Here is a 20,307-nt window from a genome sequence, read left to right on the forward strand (position 1 = left end):
TAAGGTAGATAATAGTGTGGACTCTGGCTATAGGTTGCTTGCATTGTAACTAGTTTTCCCTAAGTACTAAGACTTTAGACAAGTTGTTGTTGCCTGGTTTTCTTGCCCTCACCTCTGCTCTCCTCTGAATATTGTTGAGCAAGAACGTTCCTTCTTGCTTTTCTTACGGTATTTCCCAGTAGGTCTTGCTCACACACCTGCACACACAGAGAGAAACACAGAAACATATACACTCACACCAACATCAGTCCACCTTCACTGTAAAGGAGTTAATAATTGTCATGCCTACCTGGCAGCTGAGGTCATCAGAGCTGAATGAGTGGAACATAGTAATGCTCATACTCATTAGCACTCTTCTTCACTGTGCCTATGTTATAGCCAATGAAGCAGAGACTTTGAGATGTAATTTGTACAGACTGATCCTGCTAAATAGTTGACCAGAATTGAATCTAACTTCAAGTGGTAGCAATTCAATTCAGTCCAGCAGATATGAATGCTACCATAAAAGTCATTGAGTATCTTTCCAGAATATAAAGATAAATGATATAACCCTGCCCTCAAGAGGATGCTCTCCAGTGTGGGAAACATTTAAAACCTCAAATTGAACTTCTATGATCATGTTCAATTTGTGCCATAGCAATGATTCCAACAACACAGAAGAATTGACCAGGCTGGAGAGATGGCTTAGTAGTTAAGGCACTTCCCCGCAAAGCCTAAGGATCCAGGTTCAATTCCCCAGTACCCATGTAAGCCAGATGCACAAAGTGGTGTAAGCATCTGGAGTTCATTTGCAGTAGCCAAAGCACTGGCATGCCCATTCCCTCCCTCTCTCTCTCTCTCTCTCTCTCTCTCTCTCTCTCTCTCTCTTTCTCTCAAATAAATAAATAAATCTAAAAAAATTGATCAGCCCTAAATGGGGAAGCTCACCAAGAAGCACCTAAGCTAGATCCTGAAGGATGAATGGGACTGAAGGACTGACCTGTGATCTGTTTTCTTTTCCTTTTTCTAGGCTGATTCCAACAAAACCAGAATTGATGAGGCCAACCAACGTGCTACAAAGATGCTGGGAAGTGGTTAAATGCCCTCATCTCTGCTCTCCTCTGAATGTTGTTGGGCAAGAGAGCTCCTTTCTGCTTTTTCATGGTATCACCCAGTAGGTCTTGCACACACACACACACAAACACACACACACACACACACAGAACACATGCACTCACACACTCATCACTTCACCTTCATCATAAATGTCATTCTTTGTCAACTGACAGCTTCCCAATGATACTATGTGTCTTCTGTTCTCTCTTTCCAAAGGCTGTACATAGTGGTCATCTGGTGGCTGTAACTCCCTATGTAAGATATCCTGGGTTTCATTTTTCCTTTTTTCTTCTCAGTGGCGTTTGCTGAGTTACAACAATTTAGGAATGCTCAATGTGCTGTTGATCCTTTCAGTACACAGTATTGTTCTTGTAAAACTGTGACATTACACAGAGCTATTGCCACTGTCCTTCCTTTAAGTGTCTGGCTCTGGATCTCTCAAAATGTGCTGTCTTTGTTTCCTCATGGCTATTACCTGTCTTTATGATTTCATGATTAGACAGCGTGGAATTACATAACAGGCATTGCACAAAAAGTGATGTGATTTATGCATCCATGCATGAGAAATAAATAGATTTTTAGATTCCTATGTAAACAAAAACTTTCCATGACAGTAGCATTCTGACAAACACATACACACACACCCACACACACACCAATGACAATAACCAAACAACAGCATGCTCAGTATTGGGACACTGTCAAGATTAAGTTATACCAGCAAAACCTGCAGTAGTGTCACTTTCTGTCAACATATAGACATACTAACCATAATCATCCTTTTTTAAAAAAAAACAATTTTAAAAAAAGATGAATTTGACATACTTACCATTTAACCATTTCCAGCAAAAATATATGTTTGGCTGAAACTATGTGAAATGGATGTAATATATGGTTTGCTGCTTTTGGAAGCTGTTTTGGAGACAACAATCTTGCTGTGATACAGTGTGGAGATGTAAATTTTATATAAGTGTCACTCTTGTAGATCACCATTTCCCCTGTGGCTCGTTATCAGTACAATTCTTTGTTGCTTAATCTAGAGCTATGCACACCAAATTGCTGAGATGTTTAGTAGCTGATAAAGAAACTCTTAAAAAATAAATGAATGAAATATAAACTGTGAGATAAATATCATTACAGCATGTAATATTAAATTCCTCCTGTCTCCTCTGTTGGTTTGTGAAGTGATTGACATTTTGTAGCTAGTTTAAAATTATTAAAAATTATAGATCCTAGATATCTGCTTTAGTTTGTTAATGGACACATCTGACTTTCTTCTCACGCCAGAAGACAAAGTCTGGTTACCCTGCTCAGTTGCTCCTTGGAAGCTGGTTGTGTCTGACAAGGACACTGTGTGGACCAGAAAAAAAAAAAAAATCATATTCAGATGTAATTCCAATGGCAATTTATAACCTTGCTTTGATTTGTGTGTGTGTGTGTGTGTGTGTGTGTGTGTGTGTGTGTGTGTGTGGCATATGCACATGTATGTGACCTATATGTTCACATGCCCCCTGGATGCTCACCTGCTATGACCAGAGTGGAGTATCGGTTGTCCCACCCCACTGTTCTTTTACCTAAACAGGTTTTTGACACTGAGTCTCTTTTTAATATTTTCTGAGATTGAGGTGCTCTGAGGATTCTCAGGTCTCTCAGCTCCCTGCAGGACTGGAGTTACAGGGGGCACGTGGCCATACCAAGCTGTTTTACCTGGATCTGAAGATTTGAACTCTAGCAGTCTCAGGCCCCCTCAGGCCCTTATTCCTGCACAGAAAGTGCACCTAACTGACAAACCATGTCGGCCCTGATTTTTATTAATTGTGAACTTTACTATATAAACATATGGCAAAGTGTCATATTACCACTGGGTTATACTCGTAGGATCCCTCTCCTCTGTCCCCATTCCACTGAGGTCCTTCCTCAGTGGGATTATTAGTATTCACTGTGAGGTCATGAATGTACCAACCAGTCTCTGTGAGGGGTAGGCTGCTTCAGGATACTCCATCCTACTTTGGGACTCTTACATTCTTTCTGTCTCTTCTTCTGGCAATGTTCCTTGAGAAATGGAGAATGTGTTAGAAGTCTCCTTCAGTGTTGAGCTCTCAGTAGCCTCTGAATTTCTGTTTTGATGAATATTGAGTCTCTTCAGTCTCTACCACCATATCCCTGGAGGAGGGTCTAAAGCTTGCAGTGGGAATTTGTTTGAGAAGGCTAAGGACCCGGGTTTGAGGCTCAATTCCCTAGATGCATTAACGTTGGCCAGATGCACAAGGGGACACACACATCTGGAGATTGTTTGCAGTGGCTGGAGGCCCTGGCACGCCCATTCTTTCTCTCTCTGCCTATCACTCTCAAATAAATAAAATAAACAAAAAATTTAAGTCACAGGGGAAAAGATCTGTGGTTCTCAGAATCATCTCTATGTAAACAGATAAAAGTCAGGCATCAGTCAGCTCGTGTTTTCCTTCCTCTCCCCATTACTACCAACTAAAACTCTCCTTCATCACCAACCACCCCTACCCACACTTTCCTTTCTTTTCTTTTAGTTTCTATTCCATTCACTTGTTAGATGGGGATGTAACTCAGTGGTAGAGCACTTGCCTAGCATGCACAAAACCTCAAATTCAATCCTTAGCAACACAAAAAGGAAAGAAGAAAAGAAAAAGAAAGGAGAAAGAGAAAAGGGGAATTATTCGATTATACAATCCAGTCATTCTTTTAGTATATTCACAAAGTTGTACAGTCTAATCTTAGAATGTACTTATCACTCCAAAAATAAACCCCATATTCATTAGTAATCACTCCCATCTCACTTCCCGCAACCCTAGACAACAACTAGTTGCGTAGTTTTGCCAGGCATGGAGGTACAGTTTACTAATTGTCTGTATGGATTTGCCTGTTCTAAACATTTCATATGAAGAGTCACACACTTTTTAAATTTTATGACTGACTTCTTTCATATAACATAATGTCCTCAATATCTGGCAAAGGTGTACCATGTCCCAGTATCTTATTCCTTTTTTGGAACACAAAATATTCTATTATAAGGATAGGCCATATATGTTTATCTGATTATTAATTGATGAACTTCTGAGTTGTATCAATTTTGGCCTAATCCCACTTTAAACATTCATGAAAAATGTTTCATGTGAACAGATGTCCTTAATTCTCTTGTCACCACACTTTTGCCACCATCATGGCTTCTACAACGTCAACAGCGAGCACGAATACTCCATCAACTACTATTAATTTCTCCTTTTCTACCACCCACACCACTTCATCATCTGGCATGCCCAATCATCACCACCATTATGATCTCCATCACCATCACCATTGCCACTGTCATTAGAATCACAACAGCTCCATCACTTCCATTACCTCTTCCATCCTCTTTACTTCTCTATAATACTTATACTACTAGTTACTCCACCATCACTAGAATCACTCCCACACTATCCCAGCACCATTCCTCCATCACCTCCATTACCTCTTCCATCCTCACCACTTCTCCCTAATACCTATACTAATAGCTACTTCACCGTCACTAGAATCACTTCCACACTGCCCCCAACGCCATCCCTCCACCACTTCTATTACCTCTTCTGTCCTCACTACTTCTCTCTAATACATATACTAATAGTAACTCATAGTCATAATATAGATAACTTTATCTTGGTTGGTTATAGGATAATTTTATCCCTGAAGGCACCTCTGGAGGCTTTGGGAGAGCAATACAAAAGCCAGAACAGTAATGATAGATATATTTGTCCTTTCCAGTAAATATTTACAGTTTGTTAGCCTCTTTCCAAGTCTTACCTGAAAGTCAGAGAAGTTACTCTAAGGACAACAGTAACAGCACATCTCTTTCTTAGAATTATGGCAGTAATGGTAGTAGGAAGGATGGTGGAAGGCAGAATATGTACTGCATATGTCAGAGCTGATTTGGGGTCGGTATGTGGGCCATGGTACAAATTCTGTTCCAAATGCCATCTGTTCTCAGACAAATAAATGAATTGGTTTTCACATTGCTGAGTAATTCAGATAGCACACTGGGTACATGAAAGGTAAGGTGTGGTGTTTTGCCTTAATATCTGTCACATGATACATTGTGAAGCATATTTCCTCTGCTAATGACATTCATCCAGCCTCAGCTCTAAGGCAGTAAGATCCTCTTGGCTAAAGGAGGATGGACTCCCCAGGGATGAATCATTTCTGAGTAATGTGCCAATACAGGAAGTACATTATCTATCTGAGAACTAGGGCACAACAGAGCACTGTGAAGGCTAAATCCTCTCCCCACTATAATGCATGCCACTGGCAAAAGAGCCACCTACAAAAGGCTAGAAGCTGAAGTGTCTTCCGGGAGCCTAGCAACACAGGTCTATCCTCTTAGCCTCCTGCCCATTTTTAATTTCTTTTATCTCCTTTTACTTTATTTTTTATTATACTATATTTTTTTTTCAAGGAAAGGTGTCACTCAAGCCCACACTGACCTGTAACTCACACTGTAGTCCCAGGTTGGCCTTGAACCTCTACCTTCCAAGTGGTGGGATTAAAGGCGTGTGCCACCATGCCTGGCTTTGTTCTCTCTCTTTTATATATTCCCCTAGAATCTGTTTTGCCAAACTTCTTCCAATTTCTATGCCATTAATTCATTAGCAAACTGATGATTGTGCTGATATTAAAAGGATGTGAAGATAATCTATCAATTATCATCATACACATGATCATCAAACACATGCCAGGCACTGTATTAAGTGCCTAGTCTATGTCAAGTCCTTAAATATTCTTAAAACTCGGTAAAATTGGTATAATTGGTATCATTAGTCTCCTTTTGCTAAGGATAGTTTACTTGAAGTATTAGCTAACAAGTCAGGAAAGTGTTATTTAAACCAGATGTCATGACTTTAAAGTTATAGATGAATTCCAGAATTGTGCCTTTGTCATTTGAATTATCCATGAAACTCCAAGAGGCAGGGGGTCTCATGAGAAGCAGCAAAGACTAACAGCAAAAAGGGCTGGATTTCTGGGGTCTCAGAGAATCCATCTTTCATTCACTTCATGTTAGGCTTCTTTTTTAAGTCAGGCCTCTGTTCTATGTATTGTGAAAAAATAAGCAGTAAGGGAAGTGAAAAATTCAGGAAAATTCTTTGCACTCATTGAAGTTTAATGTCTTCTGAAGGAAACCATAAGCAAACATGGATGGAAATGGGTGAATGGATACTCCAGCTGCCTTGTGCTGGTTCACACTGCTTCCCAGAGTCCCCAGTTGCATCAATCGCCAGTTACACATGTAGAAGCTTACCTGATAATTACCACTTCTGTTATTGGCTGCCTTCTCTTCTCTGTCTCTTACTCACCTCACTACTAAAGTATTTTCAAATAAACCTCTTGTCTCAAGGTCCACATCTAGCAAAGTCCTTCCTAACACAATACATTTTGGAGAATTGTGCCAGTTCCAGATCATCTCCCTAGAACTTTGTCATTGAGAAAAGAGCTTCCTCTCGCCTACTTCCCAACATCTTTTGGATTCACCTTTTTCAATGAAATTCCCCTTAAGTCTTACAAGCTGGCCTTATTCAGTAGTGAGCAAGGAACATGCAAGGCAGCAGTAATTATTATAGTGTTGCACTGGCTGCATGGATTTACTCTAATCTCAGCTTCTCGTACATTCTCATACTTTCCCAAAGCAGGGGCTGGAGAAATGAAATTTTACAGTGAAAGATATTACATTATCTACCTCCCACTAAGTTATAAATTAAAGCACAGTGCCCAGTGGCTCTGGAAAACAAGTTCCCAGAGCTTTAGTCTGCATGCGTTTAAGCACGATGACTGTGATAACGTTTATGCTTCCTATTTCAAGGGATGAGTAGGGATATCAAGGGGGATGGTGTTCATTAAAGTGCCTTGTAAACTTCAAGTGCCACCAGGGTGAGAAAGGGACAGAAAACACCACCAGCATGGTCAGGGCTAGCAGCAGGCCCCTTTTGATTAGAGAATTCACTCAACACATGCACAGGCATATAATGTTTTGTGGGGTTTCATTTAAGTTTAGGTAAATTAATTTCATGTCAAAGATGTTTCATGTCTTTGACAGTAAATAGCCCAAGGATCCTCATTGTCTTTAAAGTTTATTTTCTGTAACATCTATTTCTTTATTGAAGAAAAAGGAGAGGTGGGGAGAGAATGAACTTTCCAGAGCTTCCTGCCATTGCAAATGAACTCCAGACACATATGTTAACAAACCCCAGATGCATGCTCCACTTTGGGCATCTGGCTTTACATGGGTGCTGGGAAATTAAACCCAACCCATCAGGCTTTGTAATCAAGTGCCTTTAACTACTGAGCCATCTCTCCAGCCCTGCACTATTTTCTTAAGTACAGTAAGCAGCATGTTAAATGTTTCACCATAACATTCAGCCTATCTCTTTGATTTTTACTCAAAGATATTATGGTCAAGGGCACTAGTATTGCTTTCTCCATCATTCATGTCCAAAAACTAAAAGTGATTCATTAGACATCACTGTGAGAAACAAACGGTACTGCACTCTACAGTGGACAGCAATATACTAAATATCACCTGTCATTATTATTTTTGCCAGTATTATTGATGCCAAGGAATATAGTAGAGGCTAAGAATGATACTAACAGCCATACTCTAACAGATAGCCATACTATATAACAAATTGTCCAAACTACAACATATTAAAATAATAAATAATTTAGCTTCCAATTCTTCAGTTTGCCTGACAGTTCTAGTCTGGGCTAGTCTCCTCTGGTGACCATGGTCCACTATGGGCCCACTGGGCAGCACTATGGGCCATCTTTGGCTAAGGTTCCTCCCACTCCTCCATATTGTCTCTCATTCCCCAGCAGGTGAACTAGGCAAAGTCAGGAGTCCAAAAGAGTGACAGCATGCAAGTTCTCTTGAGACGAAGGCTTCTATTTACCACATGCTATTGAACAAAGGAAGTCATGTACCAGTCCACAGCCAAGAGATGGAGTAATGGATTGAACCGCTTATTAGAAGAAACTTCCCAGTTATGTTGTAAAGGGTGACATACAGAGAGGGATAATATCGTGGCTATGTTCACCATCAGGCTAACAACCTCATAGGTGTGTGGTATTCTCATTCCCTCCTCAGAGTCCTTAGAGTCTATGACAACAAAGAGGAAGGGTGAGCCCCTGTGTCTTAGAGCAGGGACAAGTGAGTGTCCTTCCCTTTAGTAATATTCAAAGGCAAAGTGCCAGCTGCCCAGGGAGGAGTTGGGAATCAGGAGCCAGGGTGGCTGCTGACCGGATGTGGCAGACTGTAGAGGAGACTGACCTTAATCCTGAAATAACAAAACTAATCCCCCCTCCTCAAAGCAGAAGCTTTGCAGCCACCATCATTAACCCCTAAACACCCAAACCTCAGAAGAATTTTCTTTTGTTTTCCTTCCTTCCTTCTTTCTTTCTTTCTTTCTTTCTTTCTTTCTTTCTTTCTTTCTTTCTTTCTTTTTCTTTTTCTTTTTCTTTTTTTCTAGGAGGTAGGGTCTTGCTCTAACCCAACCTGACCTGGAATTCACTATGTAGTCTCAGGGTGGCCTTGAACTCACAGCAATCCCCCTACCTCTACTTGGATTAAAGGCATGTGTCACCATGCCCGGCTCAGAAAACATTTTAAAATGCAAAATCGAACAAAACTCAACCATAACTTGATAAATACCCCTTTTCTGTCATCTTCTGTGGTTTCCTCTTCCATCTTTTATTTACTGTGATCTTGTTAAGATTTACAAAATAGGGTTGTTGTTGGTTTTTTGTTTTTTGGGGGGCTTTTTGGTAAGATTTTTTTTCTATATTTTTTCTTACTGATCTTTTCTGTAGAAAAATATACTGCTCTCTTTGCTAAAGGGGCAAACAAGACTAATTAGTCAGGAATGAGAAAGAAATTATGTGTGTCAGCGACAGCTCGAGTATACAGGAGATGTATCCTGGGTCTCTGAAGGCGTACCATGTGGGAGGTAACTACAGTCTTACACAGTAAATCTTACTTCTTAAAGGAACCATGACTTGCCAGGTTAGGCAAGGAAAAGATGAGGCAATTACTAAAGGTCTGTGTTTTTAAATTGTCAGAAATTCTGGAGATAGAAAACCCTGGAGACCTAAATTGTACACTCATTTGTTATGAAGGGCAAACTTCCAAACTGAGCAAAATAAGTTATCCAATAAGTTACAGCTTTTAAACTTGTCCACTAATAATTCACTTATTTTCCATGCTTGTAAACTTGAGTTTGACTATGACCTGTTTGAATTTCTGCTCTCTGAGCCTTTGTTAAGACACCTGAAGCATAAATACTTACTCGGCCTTTCGGTTAATGACTGGCTCTTCAGTAGCAGTGCCTTTGCCAACTGTCTTCTACCAATAGCCACCGGGCATCACACCCTCCACTACAGCTTCAATTTTCTGCCATCCAATCCTGGAGTATAAATTCTAAACTCCATATCAATACATATCAGTACAGTTCCTTGCTTGAGGTCCTAGGGAACAAAAAAATTATATGACCCTTCATGTAGGAGTGTGTGCAATTGTCATTTTAACATTTGGGTGATTGAGGAAGGATTACGGAAAGTTCAAGAGCAATCTGAGCTACAAAACAAGACTCTGTCTCAAAAGGTGGGGGGACTGACATTGAAACTCTCATGTTCAGTGGACAGCAATATAAATTGTTACAACCATGTTAGAAAACTAGTAAGACCTAACAAAGCTAAACATATGCATATGCTATGTCTCAGTGATGTCATTTGTGGGTATCTACCTAACAGAAATAGCCACTTTCATTCACCAAGAAATATGCACTAGGATATTTATAGCATAAATTTTCATAATATCCAAACTTGAATTTACTCAAATTCTCATCAGCATAGAATGGAGAAATAAATTATAGCTATTTAAACACAGAATTCTAACACTAACAAGAATGAACAAACTATGACATGCGGAAGCAACACGCATAAATCCTATGAGCTCGATGTAGAATGGAAGAAGCCAAACATATACTTCAACAAGAAGTTTATAAGTAGTTGTAAAATTATAACAGATGAAGAGGGATTCGGCCACAGGCTCACCACCAATGTAGTGACTGACTGCTGAAATTCAAGGTTATGTAACACATAGCATGGCTACCTGAGCAACAGATTTATTCTTGGGAACCTAGACACATACACTATTCATATGTGTATAATTACCTTAAATGTATACTGCCTAAAATTTTTCTTAAGAAGCTTTGCAAACACAGTCTGAGATTTGAATGTTTACATGGGTAGTCTCTTTGGGAGGTGGTCCCAGGAACAGAAGTAAAGGGTTATATAAGAAAGAAGCTGGGCATGGTGGCACACACCTTTAATCCTAGCACTTGGGAGGCAGAGGTAATAAGGTCACTCTGAGTTGAAGGCCACCCTGAAACTACATAGTGAATTCCAGGTCAGCCTGGGCTATAGTGAGACCTTACCTCAAAAAGTAAGGAAAGAAGAGGGAGAAAAAAGCCAATGAAAGTGAAGGGAAATGCCAAGGTCATCATGCTGAGAAATGGGCTCAATTCCCTGGAACTGCAGAGAAGTTGTCCAAATATCCTAAGAATTGTCACTGAAGAATGGGAGGCAAGAACATTTACTTACAAGCTCTCATTTCCTTGGCTAAAGGCTGTTCTCAGAGCCAAGCTTGCATTCCCAGTGCTAAACAAGTTCTTTCTCTTGTGCATAGCATTGGAGAAGCCCTAGGACAGAAGAAAAGTCACAAGGCACACAATATGGGCAAGGCATGGCCAGCTGGAAGTGAGGAAAAGCCTGCCCAGAATTACCTACCTACAACACAGCTTAAATCAGAACTAAGGGTCAAAAGGCTGGGGGAACAATAGCTGATAACTAAATGCTTTGATATTCCTTTTAAAAGGTGAAGCCTGAGCTGGGGCATAGCTTAGTAGTATAGCACTGGCCCAACATGCACAAAGCCCTGGGTATGATTCCCAAGTGCCACCAAAATCAACAGCAATAAAAAATGTAAAGCAGCTGGGCATGGTGGTAAATTTCTTTAATCCCAGCTCTCTGGAGGCAGAGGTAGGAGAATTTCTGTGAGTTCAAGGCCAGCCTGGGACTACAGAGTGAGTTACAGGTGAGCCTGGGCTAGAGTGAGACCCTACCTCAAAAAAAAAAAAAAAAAAGTAAAGCCTAACTGTCTTCCCCTTACTGTGATCTTAGTGACACACTTTTATCTACTCTATAAAATCACTCTCAAACTCTCTTCATAACCTTTAATGAAATCCTTCCTCAAGTCAATATAATACTCATATAGTTTCTGAGTATAAAGTACAAACAAAAACTATTCAAACCTCAGCTACTCTGGCCTCTCTGGGATATTTGATATTATTCATCTCTAACTTCAAAAGTCTTTCCTGTTTTATGTGATGATATTGGGTCTTCTCTGAGACTGTTCTTTCTCAATCCTTAGTTTCTATTAGTTTACTCATATTTTAAGCGCTATTGAGTTGATATGTACCTAAAATATCAAGTTCAGGTTGCTTTTCAAAGTGCAGTATATATAAACCTGACTTTAAGGTAGCTTTGACTACTACTTCTATGAGAGGGTGATTAAAACTATGTATCTATGCCAGGTGTGGTGGTGGATGCATTTAACTCCAGCACACAAAAGACAGAAGTAGGTTCACTGTGAGTTTGAGGCCACCCTGAAATTACATAGTGAATTAGAGGTCAGCTTGGCTAAAGCAACAAGACCCTAACTTAAAAAAAAAAAAAAAAAAAATCTACATATCTGTGACAGATTGCTCTGCCGAGGCCACAAAGCACATTTTTCTTCCTGCCCACTAAGCACATCCTTCCAGCTCACCCACAGATACTTGCAAGTCATCAAGACTCCCAGTAGAATATTCACCACCGCCCCCTTCTAAACTTCTCTGCCTGGGGACTGGAGCCAAATACCACCCCAACATTAAATCAGGCTGAGTCTTGTCAACACCATCCCTGGATATCTCTCCTGTGCTTCCTCCTTTGGTGTGGTCATGTCTGGACTAGCTTGCTTAATACCCTCCTGACTCTTGCCCAACCCTCCTCACCACTCCAAGGAGAAACTGAGTAAACCATGGACATGTTCATGGTATGCTTTGTAAACCTTTCCATTGGTGATTTTAAGATAAATTGTCAATTTCTTAGTCACCAATATAAAGCAATTCATGACCCAGTGTCTGCCAACAACCAGGACCTGAATTAATAACATTTTTCAATACCGAAAGAAAATATCTAACAAAAACAACTTAAGGAAGAAAGGGTTTATTTTGGGTCACCTTGTGAGGATACAGTCCACCATAGAGGAGAAGGGGTGGTGGCCAGCATGGCTCTCACTATGGCAGCAGGAGCATGGGTCACACTGCACCTGCAGTTAGGAAGCAAAGACAGTTGCTGGGGTTCCACTCACTTTCTGCTTTCTATTCAGTCCCATCTTATGAAACGTGCTACCCACGTGTAGCATAAGTCTGGGTCTTCTCATCTCAGTTAAACTCCTTTGGAAAGTTTAACCAAGGAGGAATATGTCCAGAGGTTTGTCTCCTAGAAGATTCTAAACCCTATCAAGTAGATAATCAAAATTAACTTTCACAGTACACCCCTAATCAAACTGAAACCCAAACATATCACTTTATTTATTTTTATTTTATTTATTTATTTGTTTGTTTTTCAAAGTAGGGTTTCACTCTAGTCTAGACTGACCTGAAATTCACCATGTAATCTCAGGGTTGTCTTGAGCTCATGGTGATCCTCCTACCTCTGCCTACCAAGAGCTGGGATTAAAGGTGTGTACCACACCAAAAACATAATCTTAAATCATAACATCCCAACATCCCACTAGTGGTCCAAAATCTTTTTTTCTTTGTTTCTTTATTGAGGTAGGGTCTCACTCTAGCCCAGGCTAACCTGGAATTCACTATGTAGTCTCAGGATGGCCTCAAACTCACTGTGATCTTCCTACCTCTCCCTCCCAAGTACTGGGATTAAAGATGTATGCCACCATGCCCCGCTGCCCAAAGTCTATTCTGAGATTCAAGGCAATCACTTAACTGTGAGCCCCTGTAATAGAAAAATTGCAAGTTACATACTTCCAACATGCAATAGCACAGAAGTGAGGAAAGAGAACATAGAAAAGAAAGATCAGGCTAAAGCATGAAGAAAACTCAGGAGGACTAATATCAGGTCCTGTAACTCCATGCCAGTGTCTGGGGCTTGGGATCATCTGAGCTCCAATAGCCTTGGGATACCAAACCTTCTCAGCTTTTCTACTTTCAGCACCTGTGAGTCCTTGCTTGGGCTGGCTTTACTCCACAATTATAATTTTTCTTGGCTACCCCATAGTCCTGGCATCTCCAACCTCTTAGTGTGTCCTCTGCCAAGCAAATCAGTCTTGCTTTTGACTTTAGCATTATTCAAATTCTCAAGCTATGCACAGAATGAAATCAGAATCTTTGTAAGAAAATAGCCTGTATCCCAGCTCCTGATAGAGTCAATTGTTCCCTTCATGAGCCAAGCCTCCACTATCTACATTTCTCTCTGAATTTTGGTCTTAATAACTTTTATCAGAATTGCCTATTAAACTCTACTTGTTATATATTAAGGCTTCCAAAGTATTCCACTTTTCTCCCAAAAACCAATTCCAGGGATCTAAGAATCATATGGTGAGGTCTATTATATCAACAATCCCACTCCTGGTACCAATTTCCTATATTAGTTACTTTCCTTTTTTCTGTGATAAAAGCATCTTGAGGAAGAGAGTTCATTTGGCTCACAGTTTATTTTGGCTTCTATCAGGGAAGGTGTGATGGTGAGAGTGTTCTTTCTGACTGTGGCAGCAGAAGCATACGTCAGCTGGTCACATTACATCTGCAGTCAGAAAACAGAGAGAAATAAATGGTTCTCAGCTCACTTTCTCTTTGGTATCTAGTACAGCACTCCAGCATATGGAAGAGTGCCTCCCATATTCAGGGTGGTTCTTCCCATCTTCCAAATGCCTTCACAGACATGTCCAGAGATTTGTCTCCTAGGTAATTATAAATCCCATCAAGTTGTAGATCAGATCAAGATGGACAACCACAAGACTCATTTCTATTGCTCTCTACCTTAGCAATATGTTTGGAGTCAGTTGAAAGGGATGTGCTTCTCCCGCTCCAGGCTAGGGAATACCTGCTCAACTTGAAGACTTCAGTCAAGCATCATCTTACATATTACACTGGCCTGATCACCTTGAAGCATGTTTAAAGTTGAAGCAAAACTACTTTTTGTTCTATTTGGAAAGCAGTCTCTAAATCTAATATTTGTAATTTTGATTAGCAGAATTTGCCTTTGTGTTTCTCTTTCATAACACTATAAACATGTATCAGCTACTATTGCTCCAAACACAGTGGACTTCACCAATAAATATCAGTGCTACACAATTCTATATGGTTCAGTGGATCTGAGCTGTTTATGCTGAGTGATTCTACTCACCTCTTTGAGTTCATTAATTAATTTTATGGTCAGCCAGACTTCTTGGGTTTATCTGGGTTTGGGAAGTCTAGCTGAGTTTTCTAGATTTCATTGATCTCCCATCTTTGAAAGAAGGCATTTCTATAGTATCTAATTTGATGAATCAAAAAGTACAATGACATACATAATTAATATTGTATATATGTTAGAAAATAGGTAAGTGAACTACACAAGACCATCATAAGAGGAGGAAAAGATAATGACATCAAAATAAAGGAGAGACTTATTGAGATGGGGAAGGGATACAATGGAAAATGGAGTTTCAAAGGGGAAAGTTGGGGGAAGGAGGATATTACCATGGGATATTTTTTATAATCATGGAACTTGTTAATAAAAAATTTGATAAAAAAGAAAATAGGTAAGTGAAGCTAAACATACTCTTCCATACTTTTCAAATACCTTTTTATCCATACCTAAGAGAACAGAATAACCTCTTACCCATCCACATAGGTATTTTATTTTTTTTCTATCTAGATGAGCATGATAAAAGACATCTGTGTTTTACATCATCTTAGAAGTATAATCAAATGACATCGGATGTCACTTCTGCATGCCTGGGAGAAGCCAGCTGCCATGTCATATAACTAGTCAGCAAGACCATATAGAGGGTTATGTCAGACAGGGGACTGTAGCCTCCAGCATATACCCATGTCGATGAGCCTTTGTGGAAGAAGGTCTTCCAGCTCTGCCTGAATAATTTATTCCGACAAATATTTTGATTGCAGTTATATGTGAAATACTGAGCTAGTTCTCGTTGTGTCCAGTTACAATCTTCTTGTATCTTTGTTTCTGAGAAACTTTGTGAGATGATGCATGCTTTTCACTTTCAGCTGCTAAGGTTGAGGATTATTTCATGTGCAGTAACAGCTAACTAGGACAACTAGGGTTTCATGACTATAACAAACAACTGACTCACTGTTTTGGAGGTTTTAATCCATGACATGTTGGCCTTGTTGCATTAGGTCAGTGGCAACCCATCCCAGAAAGAGATATATAGAGAAAAAAACATTAATCTCATGGCTAGGAAGTAAAGTTAAAAAAAAGAGAGAGAGAGAGAGACTAGGGACCAATAATCCCCTCCAAAGACAAACCACTGACCTAAACTCTCTCCCACTAGATTTTTCCCCTAAAATTTCCAAAACCTCCCAATAAAGACATCCTAGGGCCTTGAACAGATGAGGCTTTGGGGATTATTTACAATCTAAACTACACAAATAACTAATTCTATCATGGTATAAATGAATTGTTAAGCTTTCCCCTGAAGTTGAAATTTCTTTATTACACATGCCAGTTGCTTCTCAACAGCTTAGAGAGTACAAACATGCCACTTTTACACTATCTCAAAATCCCTATAACTATTATTAAATGAACAAGTAAACTTCTAACACACCCTTCAAGATGAGGGGGGGAAGGATAGAAAGAATGTGAGAAACACAAGGTGGAAGGCTTGTGAGGTATTGTCCTCTCTATAAGAACTGACTAGTGTAACCATGAAGGAAGAAATGATGAAAACAATTATTTACCTTCATAGAAGCTAAAAGGAAACGTAAAGTCTTAGGAAAGGATATTAAATTTGACTACAGTGTTGAGCAGGAATTTGAAGTCAGTATGTTTATTTGTAGAGGAAGAACGCTCAGAAGGACAAGGCTTAAAGATCATCCCTTTGACTGCAGCCCAATTCTAAATTTTCAAATTCTACATTCAGCTTCTTCCTCCTCAGGGATGAGATGACTAGTACCTGACCCCAGTTTATTGAAATGTCACTGGGGTGGCATTCTGCCGATAAACCCGGGGACAATCAAAGCCTGTAGGCCAACCCTGGTAGAGGCTAGAGACAATAATGAGAGAAATCATGTAGCTCCTGAAAATAGTGAAAAAAGAGAGCCGTGTTTGAGGTTGTGAGTCACTGTTTGGGAGGTAGGAGGGCTGATAAAGAAAAATAATATAAAATAGTTGGAGAGAAAATAAACACTGGCTCTGCAGACAGAATACCAAGGGGAGCTCCCTCAGTGTCAGGAAGCTCCACCTAAGTCTCTCATTGTCAGGCAGGAAAGCCTGGGCCCTGGGTCATGGCAGCTACAAGAGCATAACCCACAGTGGAAATGAACAAGCTCTTTTTGCAGGCTGTGGTTGTCTCCTAACTTCTCACTGGCCAAACTAAGACCCATGGTGAGATCAGAATCAAGACAGAGAAGTTGGCTTCACCCCTCTAGGCAGCTGCTAAGGCAAAGAGCATGCACACTGGAAGGGCCAAAGGATGAGACGACAGGGCTTTGCCAAAGACCAGAAGCTCCAAACAGCCAAAGGCAAGGACAGAACACAGCTGAGAATAACATGGTTAAGGAATGTTGAAAATAAGTGCCCATCATGTTAAGCAGAAATCAGTCAGCTATGGAAAGCAAGAATTAAAGTGATAAATAAATTCAAAACAGTGAACTGGCTTAAGGCCCTAGAAGTATGCCAAAATTATGGATCTGTTCACTGGCCAGTTTTGTTTTTAGTATAATGAAACAGAAATGCCATGAAAGCATGAGATAGCAAATTATTTCACTCTCTATTAATTTGCCTTGAATGCAACCATAATTGCTTCCCAGTAGTCACAAAGTTCCCTGGGTGTGCTGCTTGCTGAAGACCATAGGAATTTCTTAGAGATGCACAGTTTCTGCTGATGTCCTATACTAACCGTTATGACATCAGGTAGTGGACCCTAGAGGTCAGTTTTCCACTCTTGGTTATTTGGAATTCTATTTTATTTTTTAAATCATGATATAAACTGTAGGACTTTGATAACATTAATATGATTTTCAATCATTTGGAACCAGAGATAAGCATCTCTCCAATTTCTAGAAAGATAACTAGCAAGGGGAAGGGGACAGAATGTTTAAACACACATCTTTAAGCTGGAGGTCTGCCTAGTTGGTCTCCATCACTGTTGATTAAGCCTCTGGACTGTGTCTGGAAAGGTGCAGGAAGCCTTGGTGCTCCTTACTCAAGAAAAGCAGATAAAAATCATAGTTTGGCATTCCCAACTGATTTCTTCAGGAGGAAATATCAGGCTGCAGAGATGTTTCAGCAGTTAAGAGCACTTCCTACACAGGCATTGGGGCCTGAGGGAGTCTGAAAACTACTTGAGTTCAATCCCCAGAACTCACATAAATAGTTCCATGTGGCCACACACAACTGTAACGCTAGTTCCACTGGAGAACAGAGACCTGAAAATCACTGGAGCTTACAAAAAAATAAAATGAAATAACAAAACAGGGTCAGTAAGAGACTCTGATCAAATAAGAAGGAACAGAAGAGTAATGGAATGAAACACCTGACATTCTGTTCTGACCACCACAGGCAAGCACAAGGGCACTACCAGGGTATATGTGCATACACCCCCCAACACACACACACACGCTCATTAAAAAAATAAAGAAAACTTCATAACCTAGTAACGTTAGGGTGCCAGGTAACGCAATCTCCAAAGATCTCTAACTTCACTCAGCCCACGTGTCCTCCTCCATGTAGACTTGAAATGTGATGGGTTGGGGCAGGCAACTAGACACCCTCACTATGCTGAGGAATGGAAAGACACCATCTGTGCTGCTGTTGATGAGAGTGCTAGAGAAAGTGACAATGCAGAGCTGAGATTTCCAAATGCTCCATCTGGACATAACTGAACTGACTCCTGTATGTATCCTTCATTGTGATTATCTCCATAATCCTCCCTTAATTTTTATAGTCTTCACTTCATGAGACATATAATATGAACTACAATGAAGTATGAACTGAAGTCTCAGGATGGCCGCAGTAATTTTGTTTGTCTAGTGGACTTGTTCTTGGATTTCTGGTGAATTCAAAAGCAATTTCCAGGAAAAAAAATCCTCGTGAAAAATTTTTTTCACTCACCTGAAAAAAAAATCTGAATGTATAACTAAATAAATAAGTAAAAGAAAATCTGTTATATTAACACAAGAAGATGTGAATTTACCTGAATACTTCATTACCCATATTCTAAGACAGGAGGAGCTGCAATTAATTTTCTTTCCTCAAAACCATTTTGGTTCTGAAGAACATTTTAAGCATAATAATAAGGGTAATTAGAAGCACAACTGGAATTCAGAGCGACTTTCTTCTGAAGCACTAAAAGTGTAAGTGGGAACAAAAATATTCAGAGCTCTAACCTGCTTCCCTCCAGGTACAATTATAGATTTGAAATCTGTTGTTACCTTACCATGGAAACCTTGATCTTAATTTCCCAAATGCTGAACTTTTATCATTGTATTCCCTCAGGGGAGCCCTTCAGCTGCTTTCCATGGATTTACGTCATGTCACTGCCTTTGATACTTAATGTTCTTCCAAGTACCTGCCACAATCTCACATCCCAGACCAAGAATAACAACAAAGACCTAGGAAAACTAGCTATTCCTTCAGCAAAGAACTTAGATGCATTATTTTTTTTTTATTTATTTATTTGAGAGCAACAGACACAGAGAGAAAGACAGATAGAGGGAGAGAGAGAGAATGGGCACGCCAGGGCTTCCAGCCACTGCAAACGAACTCCAGACGCGTGCGCCCCCTTGTGCATCTGGCTAACGTGGGACCTGGGGAACCGAGCCTCGAACTGGGGTCCTTAGGCTTCACAGGCAAGCGCTTAACCGCTAAGCCATCTCTCCAGCCCTAGATGCATTATTTTTGAGCTCATAGAAACCAAGAATTTAACATAGTTCTAAAGGGTTAGGCACCAAGTTCAAAGGCAACACTTCAACCTTTTGCTCCATTCAGTTTTAAAAAATATTTTATTTATTTATTTGAGAGAGAGAAAGAGGCAGAAAGAGAGAGAATAAATGGGCATGCCTGGGTCTCTCATCACTGCAAATGAACTCCAAACACATACACCACTTTGTGCATCTAGCTTTATGTGGATACTGAGTGTTTTGGCATTGTAGACAAGTGCCTTAACCACTAAGCCATCTCTCCAGCCCCTATTCAGTTTTAATATATTCATTATCTGCTCTGTGCTGGGAACTTTGGGGACTATAAAGATTAAAGAATACTCCTTTGTTGTATTTTAATACATTTGCATAGTAGAGGGACAATAAGATGCAAATGACTACACTGTAGGTCTAGCTGCGGTCACCAAACCAGCGGCATTAGCACTACCTGGGACCCTGTGAGAAATGCAAATTCTCAGGCTCTGTCCAAAACCTCATGAATCAGTGTCTCTGGGAGTGGGAAACAGCAATCTGTGGTTTATTTTATTTTGTAATAATTCTTCCAGGTGATTCTCATACTCCCTAAATTTTTAGAATCAGTTGTTACAAAGCAATATAGCACCAAAAAAAGGGAAGATATCTTTTTTTGGAAGGAGGGCTTTCTGGAGTTGCTAGTATTTTCATTAAGTTTTGAAAGTTAGCTAAGATATTTAAATGTAGGAAGTAAAGGAATATGGGAGCGTTCTAGGTGGGTGAAATATGAGCCAAGCCACCAAATTCATGGAAACAATAACTAGAAAAGTCTACATTGACGAGCAGGAAGAAGGTGGAGCACAGGTCTGAAGATGGTTGGCATCTCTTGGCACTATGCTGTTTGACCAAAGGAGTGACAAGGGAAGATTCCACAAAACTTGAAAGAGGCAGATACTCAGGAAAATGGGGAAACAAC

General features: G+C 40.0%; 1 protein-coding gene across 3 annotated transcripts in view; it reads left to right on the forward strand.

Moving 5' to 3' along the window:
- Positions 1-2,330, forward strand: part of Snap25 (synaptosome associated protein 25) — an 87,842-nt gene extending 85,512 nt beyond the window's left edge. For all 3 annotated transcript variants that reach the window (XM_004661521.2, XM_045157739.1, XM_004661522.2), the window contains exon 8: positions 1,010-2,330. In XM_004661521.2, coding sequence (XP_004661578.1) covers positions 1,010-1,078 — 69 coding nt within the window. In that variant the 3' untranslated portion in view covers positions 1,079-2,330. The remainder of the gene's footprint in view (positions 1-1,009) is intronic.
- The last annotated feature ends 17,977 nt before the right edge of the window (positions 2,331-20,307 follow it).

The sequence above is a fragment of the Jaculus jaculus genome, chromosome 8, assembly GCF_020740685.1.
Source record: "Jaculus jaculus isolate mJacJac1 chromosome 8, mJacJac1.mat.Y.cur, whole genome shotgun sequence".
Lineage (NCBI taxonomy): Eukaryota > Metazoa > Chordata > Mammalia > Rodentia > Dipodidae > Jaculus > Jaculus jaculus.